Source organism: Pelodiscus sinensis, chromosome 6, assembly GCF_052426305.1.
Source record: "Pelodiscus sinensis isolate ZL-2025 chromosome 6, ASM5242630v1, whole genome shotgun sequence".
Classification (NCBI taxonomy): domain Eukaryota; kingdom Metazoa; phylum Chordata; order Testudines; family Trionychidae; genus Pelodiscus; species Pelodiscus sinensis.
The window spans coordinates 10,677,281-10,689,713 of NC_143057.1; the positions used below are offsets into that span (position 1 = coordinate 10,677,281).

A 12,433-nucleotide genomic window follows, 5' to 3' on the forward strand; every position below is an offset into this window, starting at 1 on the left:
AATGACACCATGACAGGAAGAGGAGAGCTACAGTGGCACAAATAAGAAAGGGGAATAAATGAGTGTACAGCCTCTGCTGCAATGTCTGTTCCCACAAAAGGGAAAGATGCAGTGTTCTGGAGGTCACCGGTTTTGGGGTTGCTGTTTGAGTGAAAGGACATAGTAAAATTAAGACCCAAAGGTCTTATGCATGGCAGACTTAAGGCAGCATTCTTCTCAACTATACTCAATGTATAGTTTAAATTTACAATGAGATTTATTTAAATTGCAAATCTTTCAAGGTCAGGTTTTGATACACACATTCCTCTTATTCACAATTCCTGCATTCATTGTTTGAGGTTGAGAAAGGAGATTCTTGGGAATGGAATTTTAGATAACTATGTAAGACAGTTAACTAAAAAGGTATACGAATTACTTTTATATTTTTTAATTTTTGGTTCCTGTACAGGCTGTGACCATCCTCCACTTTTGGAGTTGTACACAGTCCCTGGCTTACAGTAATACAGTAATACTGTAATGTCTTGTCCAGGGGTCTCTCTTTCTGCCCCACGTCCCCCACAAACTAGATACAATTTTGTGGTGACCTTGAAGCTTTTTTTCAACGCCTCCGCCTCCGAGAATATTTCCAAACCACCAATGAACACCAATCTGACCTACCAGATCCCCCCTATCAACACAAAAGGAAGAATAATTCTATATGGACTCCCCCTGACGGTCGGAATTACAATCTGGATTTCTATATACAAAGCTTCCACAACAACGCACAGACTGACATTATTCGCAAACAACAACAAGTGACACACAATCTCAGCCATGCTGAACAACATGCCATCCAGAGTCTCAAAAACAACCTGGACATTATAATCAAACCAGCTGACAAAGGTGGTGCTGTTGTCATTATGAATAAGCCGACTATAACCAAGAGGCAACCAGACAACTCTCCAACACCACATTTTACAAACCTCTCTCCTCCGATCCTATCTCGGAATACCAAAAGAAATTACTCTGTCTCCTTAAAAGCCTCCCTACAGCTACTCGGGAACAAATCCACACAGAAACACCTTCTGACCCCCGACCAGGATTTTTCTATCTGCTTCCCAAGATCCATAAACCTGGACACCCCGGACGCCCCATCATCTCTGGTATTGTCACACTCACTACTGGTCTATCCAGCTATGTAGATTCTCTCCTCAAACCCTATGCAACCAACACCCCCAGCTATCTCCGAGACACTACTGACTTCCTAAGGAAACTACAAAATATCAATAACCTCCCCAATAACACCATCCTTGCCACCATGGATGTAGAAGCACTATACACCAAAATCCCACATGAAGACGGATTACAAGCTATTAGAAACACTATCCCAGAGGACACCACTGCCAACCTGATAGCAGACCTATGTAACTTCGTTCTCACCCACAATTATTTCCAGTTTGAGAACAACTTATACCTCCAGATCAGCGGCACAGCCATGGGTACACGCATGGCCCCACAGTATGCTAATATCTTCATGGCTGACCTAGTACAACGTTTCCTCAACTCCCGTCCCCTTTTACTCCTTCTCTACTTACGCTACATCGATGACATCTTTATGATCTGGACGCATGGCCAAGAAACACTGGAGACATTCCACAGAGATTTCAAGAACCTACACCCCACCATTAACCTCAGCCTGGACCATTCCACACGAGAGATCCGTTTCCTGGACACCACCGTACAAATCAACAATGGAAAATTAGACACCACCCTCTACAGAAAACCCACTGACTCATACAGTTACCTACATGCTTCCAGCTCCCATCCAGCACACACCATACGATCCATCATCTATAGCCAAGCCCTTCGATACAACCGCATCTGCTCTAATCCCACTGATTAGAGACCAGAAACTTCAGGATCTCTACTAAGCATTTATAAACCTCAACTACCCACCCGGAGAAATAAAAAAGCAAATTGAAAGAGCCAAACGAATACCTAGAAACCATCTACTACAAGACAGACCCAAGAAAACTAACAGTAGAACACCACTTGTCATCACCTACAGCTCCCAACTTAAACCTGTCCAACACATTATCAATAAATTACAGCCTATACTGGAACAGGACACCAAACTCCAAGAAGCTCTGGGAGACAGACCCATAGTCTCCTATAGACAACCACCTAACCTCAAGATGATTCTTACCAACAACCACAGGACATACCACACTAATACCAACCCTGGTACTTTCCCTTGCAACAAACCCTGTTGCCAGCTTTGACCACATATTCACTCTGCTGACACCATTATTGGGCCTAACCAAGTGAGTTATAAGATCAAGAATACATATTCCTGCGCCTCCAGAAATATAATCTATGCTATCATGTGCCAAAAGTGTCCACCTGCTATGTACATTGGACAAACGTCTCAGACACTTCGCCAAAGAATCAATGCCCACAAAACAGACATTAGACAGGATCACAAAGAAAAAACAGTTGCTTGCCATTTCAACCAGAAAGGATACTGTCTCAATGACCTACTCACCTGCATCCTACTTCAGAAGACATTCAAATCTGCACTTGAAAGAGAATCCTCTGAACTGGCATTCATGCTAAAATTCGACACTCTCTGCAGGGGGCTGAGCAAAGACTCCAGCTATCTTACCCATTACAAAGATAGCTTCCCCAATTATCACCTCTAATACTATTAACTCACAGACATCTACCCTTCCCCACCTCTAATATCATTAACTCACAGGCATTCACCTTCCTTTCCCCCGCCCCCTGCATCCCCTTTCTGTTCTGAAATGTGATTTGTCCTTTTCATATGTGTTCATTTTTTTAATTGTATCCTTTGGTATATATGGCTGTGATTATTTTCTTCCACTATTTGATCTGAGGAAGTGGGTCTGGCCCACGAAAGCTCATCGTCTAATAAACCATCTTGTTAGTCTTTAAAGTGCTACATAGTCCTGTATTTTGTTTCAGTAATACATAAAGCATTTATAAATTTAGTACATGATCCCCAACGATGTTTCATGGGTTACAGTATGTGTTACATAAGAACAGCCATACTGGGTCAAAAAGGGTCCATCTAGCCCTTTATTCTTTACTATAGTTTCAACTAATTTGCCCAGTACTGTACTGAAATTAGACTTACTGGTCTGTAATTGCCAGGATCACCTCTAGAACCCTTTTAAATATTGGTGTCACGTTAGCTATCTTCCAATCATTAGATACAGAATCTGTTTTAAAGGATAGGTTACAAACCACAGTCAGTAGTTTTGCAATTTCACATTTGAGTTCTTGGGGGAATGCCATCTGTTCCCAGTGACTTGTTATTGTTAAGTTTATCAATTTGTTCCAAAACCTCTTCTAATGACATCTCAATCTGGGACAAATCCTTAGATTTGTCACCTAAAAAGAATGGTTCAGGTTTGGAAATCTCCCAAATATCCTCAACTATGAAGACTGAAGCAAAGAATTCATTTAGCTTCTCCGCTATGACTTTATCATCTTTGTGTGCTCCTTTAGCATCTCGATTGTCCAACGGCCCCACTGGTTGTTTAGCTAGCTTCCTGCTTCTGATGTACTTAAAAAAAACATTTTACTATTACTTCTTCAGTTATAGAGCTTCAGAAAACAACTTCCTGTTCTTGTATGCCTTGATGGTCAATGAAATACTTTAAAGAGCTACATTGTTAAATATCACCATTGACATTAGAATTATCATCTTTTGAAATTAACTAGACAGTTTAAACCTTAAAATATTATTCAGGTTATCTACAGCAGTGTTTCTGAAAGTGTTCCATAGGAATACTTAGAGAAACACTTTAACTGGCTACCCTGGTGTGTTTACTTACCAGCGCCACGGCCACGGAGCCTCGCGGCTCCTATTGGCTCCGTTTCATCCTTTGTAGCCAAGGAGAGCTGTGGGAAGCGGTGTGGGCCGGGCCATTGCTTCCCGCTGCTCCGCTTGGCTTCAAAGAGCAAGACAGAGCCAATGGGAGCCGTGAGGGTCTGTGGCTGCAGCACCGGTAAGCAAACACACTGGGGCGGCCAGTTAATGTGTTTTTATAAGTGTTCCCACAGAACACTTTCAGAAACAACGCTCTGCAGTGCCAGGAAGACACCTCTACCTTACTTGCTTCATGTTTTAAGAGGTAACTCTTGAAACCATAACAGGTAGAGCTTTATTCTAAAAAAAATAAAAAAGCTGAGACGAGAACAATTTAGTGTCTCCCCCCCACCCAGGTTGCTTGGCAGCCCCAATGAGGAGGTACCCCAGAGTTTGTAAAACACTATTCTAATAAAAATGTCTGCTATAGCATATACACGTGCATGCAGAAGGAAAGAGGTTAATCTACTGAACTGGGGTAACAGCATTTCTGTTTAAAGGTTTTGTGTGCTACAAAACATTTTTGAATAATTTATATTTTATATGTCTTTCAGACAAGTGAAGTTTTTAATACATCACCAAACAAGGAAGATAATGTTTGCAGCTCTTAAATATCATGCAGTAGACTATTTATATGAGGTATGGTTTACTGTTGCACTTCCCTTGCTCTGTAGGAAACGTAATGGGAATAATTACACACAGTGTTCAATATACATTTTTTAAATCACATGAAGCAACTAATTATGTAAGGATTCTGCTTAAATTATCTCTTTTTACGGCACTGTTGCTGGAAACAAGACCTTATTTCTCTCCCTGGTATATTATAGTGAAGTAATTGATGGTATTTTACTATAAAATCCAAGCATAATCATTCCAAAACTGAACAGAATCCACTTTTTGATGGTCTGCTGCACTTATGATATTGTTTTAGAGCTAGTTTCCTGATCATTGCTCATTTTGGAGAGCATCCTGAATTTTTAAAGCATAAAACTTTTTTTTCTGAGAAGGAATCCAGTTTTCTTTCCATTTTAATAGGCAGTATAAGAGTGTTTCCAGACTATATTATCCTCTTTTGATACTTTAATAGCAGGAAAGGTATTAATTTTTGTATAATGTTTTCAATAAAATTGAGTCCCATGGAACATTTGTTGCCATAATTCTTTCTACAAGTAGCATATTAGTTTTGTAGTTTATCAGTTATAACATAGAAACATTATGAAGTCTTGTTTTCCTTCCTCTCTTCAGTTGTGAAATATTATTGAATGTGTTGCTTATGAAGCACTTAGTCCCACTGTAAATTAGTTTTGTTAATTAGTTAAACTTTCTAGACACAATATGCCAAATCATAAACCTACCCACCCATTGAGTGCTGCTAAAATGAGAGCAATTCTAAAGTGTGAGTGGTGGGAAAGTCCCTAATACTTAATGCCTCTAAGACCTTGTCTACATTATGTGATGGGTTGACACTGCAGCAATCGATCCATTGGCAGTCAATTTTATCGTGTCTGCTAAGACTAGGGGTGGGCAATAAGAATGAGACAGTTCACCAGGGTTAGCTTTTGCGAGCTGCTGCCACTTTATTTACCAACATCTCCTCAGGGATGGGTGCTTGCAGCTCTCATTGGCCGCAGAACAACCATTCCCAACCAATGGGAACTGGTGGAAGTGGTACGGACTGGGACACTGCTTCTTGCAGCTCCCATTGGCCAGAAATGGTGATTCACAGCCAATGGGAGCTGTGGGGACAGAGATGCAGATAAAGTGGCAGCAGCCCGCTAGTGGCTAACCCTGGCGAACTGCATCCAGCCCATGAACTGGTTATTGTCCACCACTGGCTTAGACGCAATAAATCGATTTCCAAGTGCTCTCCCATTCCACCAGGATGAGAAGAGTAGCTGGAGTCAACAGGAGAGCATCCCTCTCCATCCTTAATGCATGGAAGACATGTATGAAGGTTAGCTTCAGCTATGCTATTACAAGTTTTTCTCCTGCTCATCACTCCAAACTGCTATTACAGAATCTCTTCCTTACTCTTCTCCCTCCCCTCCATGCTCCTCATATCGTCCTTTCCGCCAACCCCCATTAAATTTGTGCTTTCCTTCGTGGGTTTCTGTGGCACCATGTTTGAGAAGAAACTATTAAATCTGGTGCTAAATAAAGAGTTACTGAGGATGCCATGCTGAACATTAAGTGTTAGAATATTTTCAGAGGATTTTAAGTTATTAGTAGCATGTCTAAAAGACGTTTCAAATGGTGTCTATATAAATACAGTTTATTTAAATGCTTACTCTGCTTTCCTTTGTTATTTTGGATTAAAATAATAGGATTTGTTGGAGAATTTTGTGACCTTGTGCTGACATATTTGAACTAGCATTTACAGCAGACAGAATAGGAGTAATTTTCTATTGCCTCTAACCAACTTCCACATGTGCACACACTATATAATTCAGTGACTATATACAAGTATTGATATACTCATGGATAATTGTACATGTAATGCACAGCTGCAAGTAGGTGTAAATGTAGTTTTGTAGGTATGCAAGCAGAGATCAAGGGCTAAAAATCTGGTTCCATAAAATTGAGATTCTTTGTAGGTTTCCAGTTGTTCCATCATTACTCACAATATGTACCGTATTTTCCGGCGTATAAGGCTACTGGGCATATAAGACAACCCCCTAATTTTTTAGTTAAAAGATAGGGTTTCGTCTTATACCCCAGCGCCCCTCCGCCTCTCCGGCTTTGCTCCCGGTGTCCCATGTCTGCTGGAGACGGTCCCCAGCAGACCAGGGACACCGGGAGCAAAGCCTCTGAGGACGCCCCGGCAGCGGGACAGCCCAGGCGCGCCTGGGATGCCCCGCCGCCGGAGCCCCTCCGCGGCTTTGCAAAGCCTCGGGGGAAGCCGGCGGCGGGGCAGCCCAGGCTTCCCCCGAGGCTTTGCAAAGCCGCAAAGCTGTATACCCGGCGTATAAGATGACCCCTGATTTTTGGGGGATGTTTTTTAACATCAAAAGTCGTCTTATACGCCGGAATATACGGTAGCACCTTAATCCAGTTGAAACCAATAGGACTGCTTTAAGAGGAAAGTTCTGTTCAGCAGGAGTAAGGATAGAACAATCTAGCTGATAATTATATATTACTGTTTTTCTTGAGCAGAATGTGGCGAGACAGAAGTTTTCTATTGATCGGTTATCATTTCATGTTCCTCCCTGTTTACATCGAGATGAAAATTATCATCATACTGGAATCATTGCTGATGATAAGTATAGGAGGCCATGGACAAGAGGTATTATATCTATATTTATAGATATATGTATTGGAGATTTGTGTGTTTGTCTGTCTGCGAGTCCATTGGTTCAAGAACTCGTAAACGGTAACAGCTAGGACCACCAAATTTGGTATGCAGATTCCTCTTCTCTTACCTTAAATCAAAGTCAGGATTTGGTTGTGCTAGGAAAATGGGATGTGCCTGGAATTTGATTATTTTCCATAACATGGAAAAAGAGGGAGCAGATTGGAGTGACCCTACATTGTGGAGTGACCACTGGGGACAGCAAGTGTGGGGCACAGCTATATTGGGGGCAGGAAGGGAGTGGACAGCTGAGGACTAGCCACTGGCCCAGGTAAGTGAACCTTTTGGCCCAAACCACTCTCCCTTGCGCATGGCCCCAGCACCACGCCCCAGGAGCACTACCAGGGATGGGCAGCGCAGCCTGGGCACCCCCTTCTGCAGGAGCCGCAGACCACCCCCTCTTAATACCACTGAGCCACCCAGTGTGGTCATGCTAAGCTGGCCTGTGTGCGCCCTTCCACCCACTACTTGATTTGCAATAGCGATGTGCCTAATCTATATCCCTCTGTCGGCAGAGGGGTGTAGTTTAGACACACCCTAAGAGTCAGGTACGAAGGAGACACAGATTTTTCTGGAAAGGAGAGTAGTGATAGAAGATTGCTGAAAAGTTTTATGGAGAGATTTGAAGGCTAATACAGAGGTTTGGTACACGAAAAAGAGAATATTTTAAGCACAGAGGTAGATAATATGAAAACATTTATAATTTCTTATTTATTTCAAGTTAACTTTCTCTCACAATCTCTGAAGGGAGATTGAGAACATTGCTTCTTCTGAAGGAGCCTGGCTTACTTGTAAAAGTTAAACTAATTTTAACATGACTTTTCTCTCAACTATTTGTATTTGTTTTACTGTTCTAGTTTCAGTTGTTTCAACACAAAAAATGATGGCTATTTCAATTATGGATCAATGGAAGCAAAGTTTATATGTGGAAGATTTCCTGGAGAAGTTAGTACCTTTTATTTACAATCAAAAATAATTTTCTTGATGTTTATCTGAATAATGCCTGAATCATAAATTAATAATAATAATAATAATAAGAGCATAGAAAGGCTTTGTTGTTAGTAGTACAGAATATATGTGGTTTAATTAACAAAGTTCTTGCAGTTTATTTTTATTTACCTGAGATTTTAGCTAAATGTTGCACTGCATTTACATGGAACATTTTTTGCTTACTATTTAACTAGAAAAAATAGTGGAATAATGTGCTATAAAGTCTGTATTCAGCTAAGCTTTTGAAATCTCTTCATGACCTTAAAAGGGAAGAGTCAGGGTTTTGAATTTTTTTAAAAGCAGTTACAGCCCAGAAAACTGGAATGAACCTATTCAGAAAAAAACAATTTGTAAATCTTTAAAAATATGTCCGGGGGTGGTGGTAGAGCTAAACTTGCATTTTAGAGATATGTACCAGAAATATGCTACTAGTCAAGAAATAGCAATAAAAATGTCTGGCATGGCAACACAGATGTGAAAAACATGTTTTTTTGTAAAAAGGAGTTCCTTTATTGTTTCCATAGGATTTGAAAGGAAAAGTGTGTTTTGCAAAAAACAGATAAATGGTGCCTGGTTCTGCTCTCACAGCATTGTAAATTTGAAATAACTCCATGGAAGCCCGTAAAGTTACACCAGTGAAGAATGGTTTAAGTGAGACCAGAATCAATTTGAACAGTTAAAATCTGGCAGAGTTACAATATAATGGGAAATATCAGGCAACCTTAGCTCGCTAATCATATCACTTATAATAAGGGGTCCCAGTAAACTTAAAATCACAGTTCTGCCTGATTATGACATACTGACTATTATTATGAGTACAGGCTACATGTACAATTTGCTCTGAGATCAATCCAAGAGTGGTTGATTTAGCAGGTCTAGTGAAGACCTGCCAAACTGACCGCAGAGCACTCTGTAGTCAACTACTCTACTCTACCCCTGATGAGAAGGGAAAGGTAAGTCAACAGAAGAGTTTCTCCTGTTGGCTCACCACTATGTAACCCCCACAGTAACTCAATCTAAGGTACATCAACTCCAGCTATGTTATTCATGTAGCTGGTGTTGCATATCTTAGGTCGACTTTCTGCGGTAGTGTACACATAGGCTAAGAGTCATTAGAGGAAAAGTATTTCTCAGTTTTTCAGTTTTACTTTGGGAACTTGAGAACGATTTGTATATAGTAAGCTTCCCTTTTTCCTCTGTATAGCTAGTGTGGCAAAGCCCTGGCCGTGCCCTGAGGGTCTTGCGCTTCTGGGGGATAGTGTTTGCCTTGGAGGCTGGCTGTGACCTTCCACACAAGCCTCTTCTTTTCTAAAGGCAAGGGTCATAGCCTACTGGCCCACACTCACCACAGGGTAGTCCACGGTTTGCAGTGAAAACCCCTCCATAGTCCTGTTCTCCTCTCTCAGGGGGAGACTCTGTAGTGACTTAGAGAGGGTTGGAAGAAACGTGAGCCTGCCCACTACTCCAGGTTCTGGCCAAGGGACCCTAAGGCATCTGCAACAGAGAAGGTTTCTTCTGCTCCCAGTCGGGCAACTTCTTCCTTTGACCACTTCCCCAAATTATCCCTCCCAGTACCTTTCCTCTGGTACCTGAGTAAGTCCATCCTGCTCCTCCACAGCACTCTTCCTTGCTTGCAGTTCTCAGCTCTCACTCAGTACTCTTCACTGTCAGATCTTGAGCTTCCCACCTCTCTGCAGGGAGGCCTTAACAAGCCCCAGAAGGCCTTAATGGGCTACAGGTGCTCTGATAAGCATGCTGCTCCCAGTAAGCTTTTAGTTGGCCCTCGGAGCCTGCCTGATTATGCTGCACTAGGCTCAGCCCTGTTTATTCAGGGAAGAGAAAACTGTCTACCCAGAGCCCAGCATACCTGCCCTCCATTAGAATGCGGCAGCTCTCCATTGTTTAGAGTCTTTTGCAAAGTAACAGGAGAAAGAAAAACAAATACAAACATCGGAAAATGTGCCTGTAAAGCCACAAAAAATTGGTAGAAGAACATAGGAGCAGATGTAATACTTGAATTTACTTTAAATTAAGTCACTGGGAGTTTTTCTTTGTGAGGATTTCGGAGCTGGTATATAATTATTTAGCCAGAATGTTGTTTTCAATGCATATTTATTTATTCAGGACTTGGTACTGTATTGCTTTCTGCAACATTTAATTATTATTTATAGTTTTCACTTAGTGCATTTGTACCAATGTCTGGAAGTAGTTTAAAAAGGCTTATTGAATCATCTACTATATGAATAGATGTAGAATAAGAGAATATACACTCATGCTGCTCTGTAAAGTACCTTCAACTAAAATGCCTTGGGGACAATAGGCATGTTTTGAAGCTTTGGTGGCATATGTTAATTTGGTTTCTAAATCATAATACAGTTATCTTGGACAACTGTAGGTAACTGTATTATGACAAACCAGAGAAATGGTCTGAAATAATAGAATGAAATTCAATAAGGATAAATGCAAAGTACTCCATTTAGGAAGGACCAGGCACTTGCACACATACAAAATGGGAAATTACTGCATAGGAAGTTGTAGTGCAAAAAAGGTTTTGGGTCTAATACTGGATTAGAAGCAAAATATGAGTAAACAGTGCAATGCTGTTGCAAAAACAACAAACATCCTTCTGGGACATATTAGCAGAAGAAATTCCACTCTTCTTTGCTCAGATTAGGCCTCAACTGAAGTCTTGTGTCCAGTTCTGAGCATCACATTTTAGGAAAGTTATGGACAATTTGGAGAATGTCTAGAGAACAATGACTAAAGATATCGAAAATATGACCTATGAGGGAAGATTGAAAAAATGGGGTATGTTTAGTCTGGAGAATAAAAGCAGCTGTACTCGATAATAGTTTAAAGTTTCCTGTTCCAAACAGTTGTTGCAGAGAGGAAGGAGAAAAATTGTTCGTTAACCTTGGAGGATAAGACAAGAAGCAATGGGCTTAAATTGCAACCATGGTGGTTTAGGCAGGACATTAGAGAAAAAATCCTGTCAGAGAGGTTAAGCACTGAAAAAATTGCCTGAGGAGGCTGTGGAATATCTGTCACTGGAGGTTTCTAAGAGCAGATTTGATGTCACCTGTCAGGGATAGTCTAGATCAGTGTTTCTCAACCTTTTTTTTCTATAAAGTATCCCTTAAAATATTATAAGTACCCCCAGTATCTATAGTTTTCAGACACACCACAATTTTTTCTACCATTTCAACACATTTGTTTAAACAAGTTAATCGCAGCTGGACAGGCGATGAAATTTTTGGGTGTAAAAAGTATAAAAATAATAAAGTGCTGTAAAACTTAAAACAAAAATTCAGATTTCTCCAAATTTCAGTAGTGCTGATGTACCCCCTAGACTTCTTTCGAGTACCCTATTACTTCTCAAGGTTCATTCCAGTCTTACTATTCTATGATTCTGTGATTCACCCCTTCAGAAGCCTTACTAATTATGACCAAAGAGTTTAAAATTGTAAGATCCTAGAATGAGTAAGCAATTGTATGTACTATCAGTTGTTTTTTGCTATGGCATTCCAAGAATTGAATGACAAGCTAATTGAGGATAACTGTATTCCTGCCTAAACTTCTGCAATTTGATAGGTGGCTCATGTCAGTTCAAAAGTGAGCTAAGTGGAAACATAAATTAGGAAATGAATTTATTTATTGATATCTCATTTATAGGTAATAAAAATATGCCTAATTGGTATCGTTATTGGTTAAGAATTTTTATATAATTTTAACATCGGCATGAAACCATGATAGATGCTTCTCTGGTTTATACTCTGTATTTTTGGCAGATATACAGGCAGTCCCCGGGTTACGTACGAGATAGGGACTGTAGGTTTGTTCTTAAGTTGAATCTGTATGTAAGTCAGAACTGGCATCCAGATTCAGCCGCTGCTGAAACTGATCAGTTTCAACAGCGGCTGAATCTGGACACCAGTTCTGACTTACATACAGATTCAACTTAAGAACCCCAGGCGTCCCGAAGTCAGCTGCTGCTGAAACTTATCAGCAGCTGATTCCAGGAAGCCCGGGGCAGAGCAACTCTGCCTCGGGCTTCCTGTAGTCAGCCGCTGGTCAGTTTCAGCAGCAGCTAACTTGGGGACGCCTGGGGCAGAGCAGCTCGGGTGCTGCTGGGTTGGTCCAGTAGCGCGGCTGCTCCTCGGACCAACCCAGCAGCACCCCAGCTGCTCTGCCTCAGGCGTCCTGATTCAGCCACTGCT

General features: G+C 41.0%; 1 protein-coding gene across 1 annotated transcript in view; it reads left to right on the plus strand.

Moving 5' to 3' along the window:
- Positions 1–4,427: 4,427 nt before the first annotated feature.
- SHOC1 (shortage in chiasmata 1) overlaps positions 4,428–12,433 on the plus strand; it is a 102,151-nt gene continuing 94,145 nt past the window's right edge. Inside the window, exons 1-3 of the mRNA XM_089779459.1 lie at positions 4,428–4,516; positions 7,031–7,160; positions 8,084–8,171. Of these exons, the coding sequence (XP_089635585.1) occupies positions 4,472–4,516; positions 7,031–7,160; positions 8,084–8,171 (263 nt within the window). The 5' untranslated portion in view covers positions 4,428–4,471. The remainder of the gene's footprint in view (positions 4,517–7,030; positions 7,161–8,083; positions 8,172–12,433) is intronic.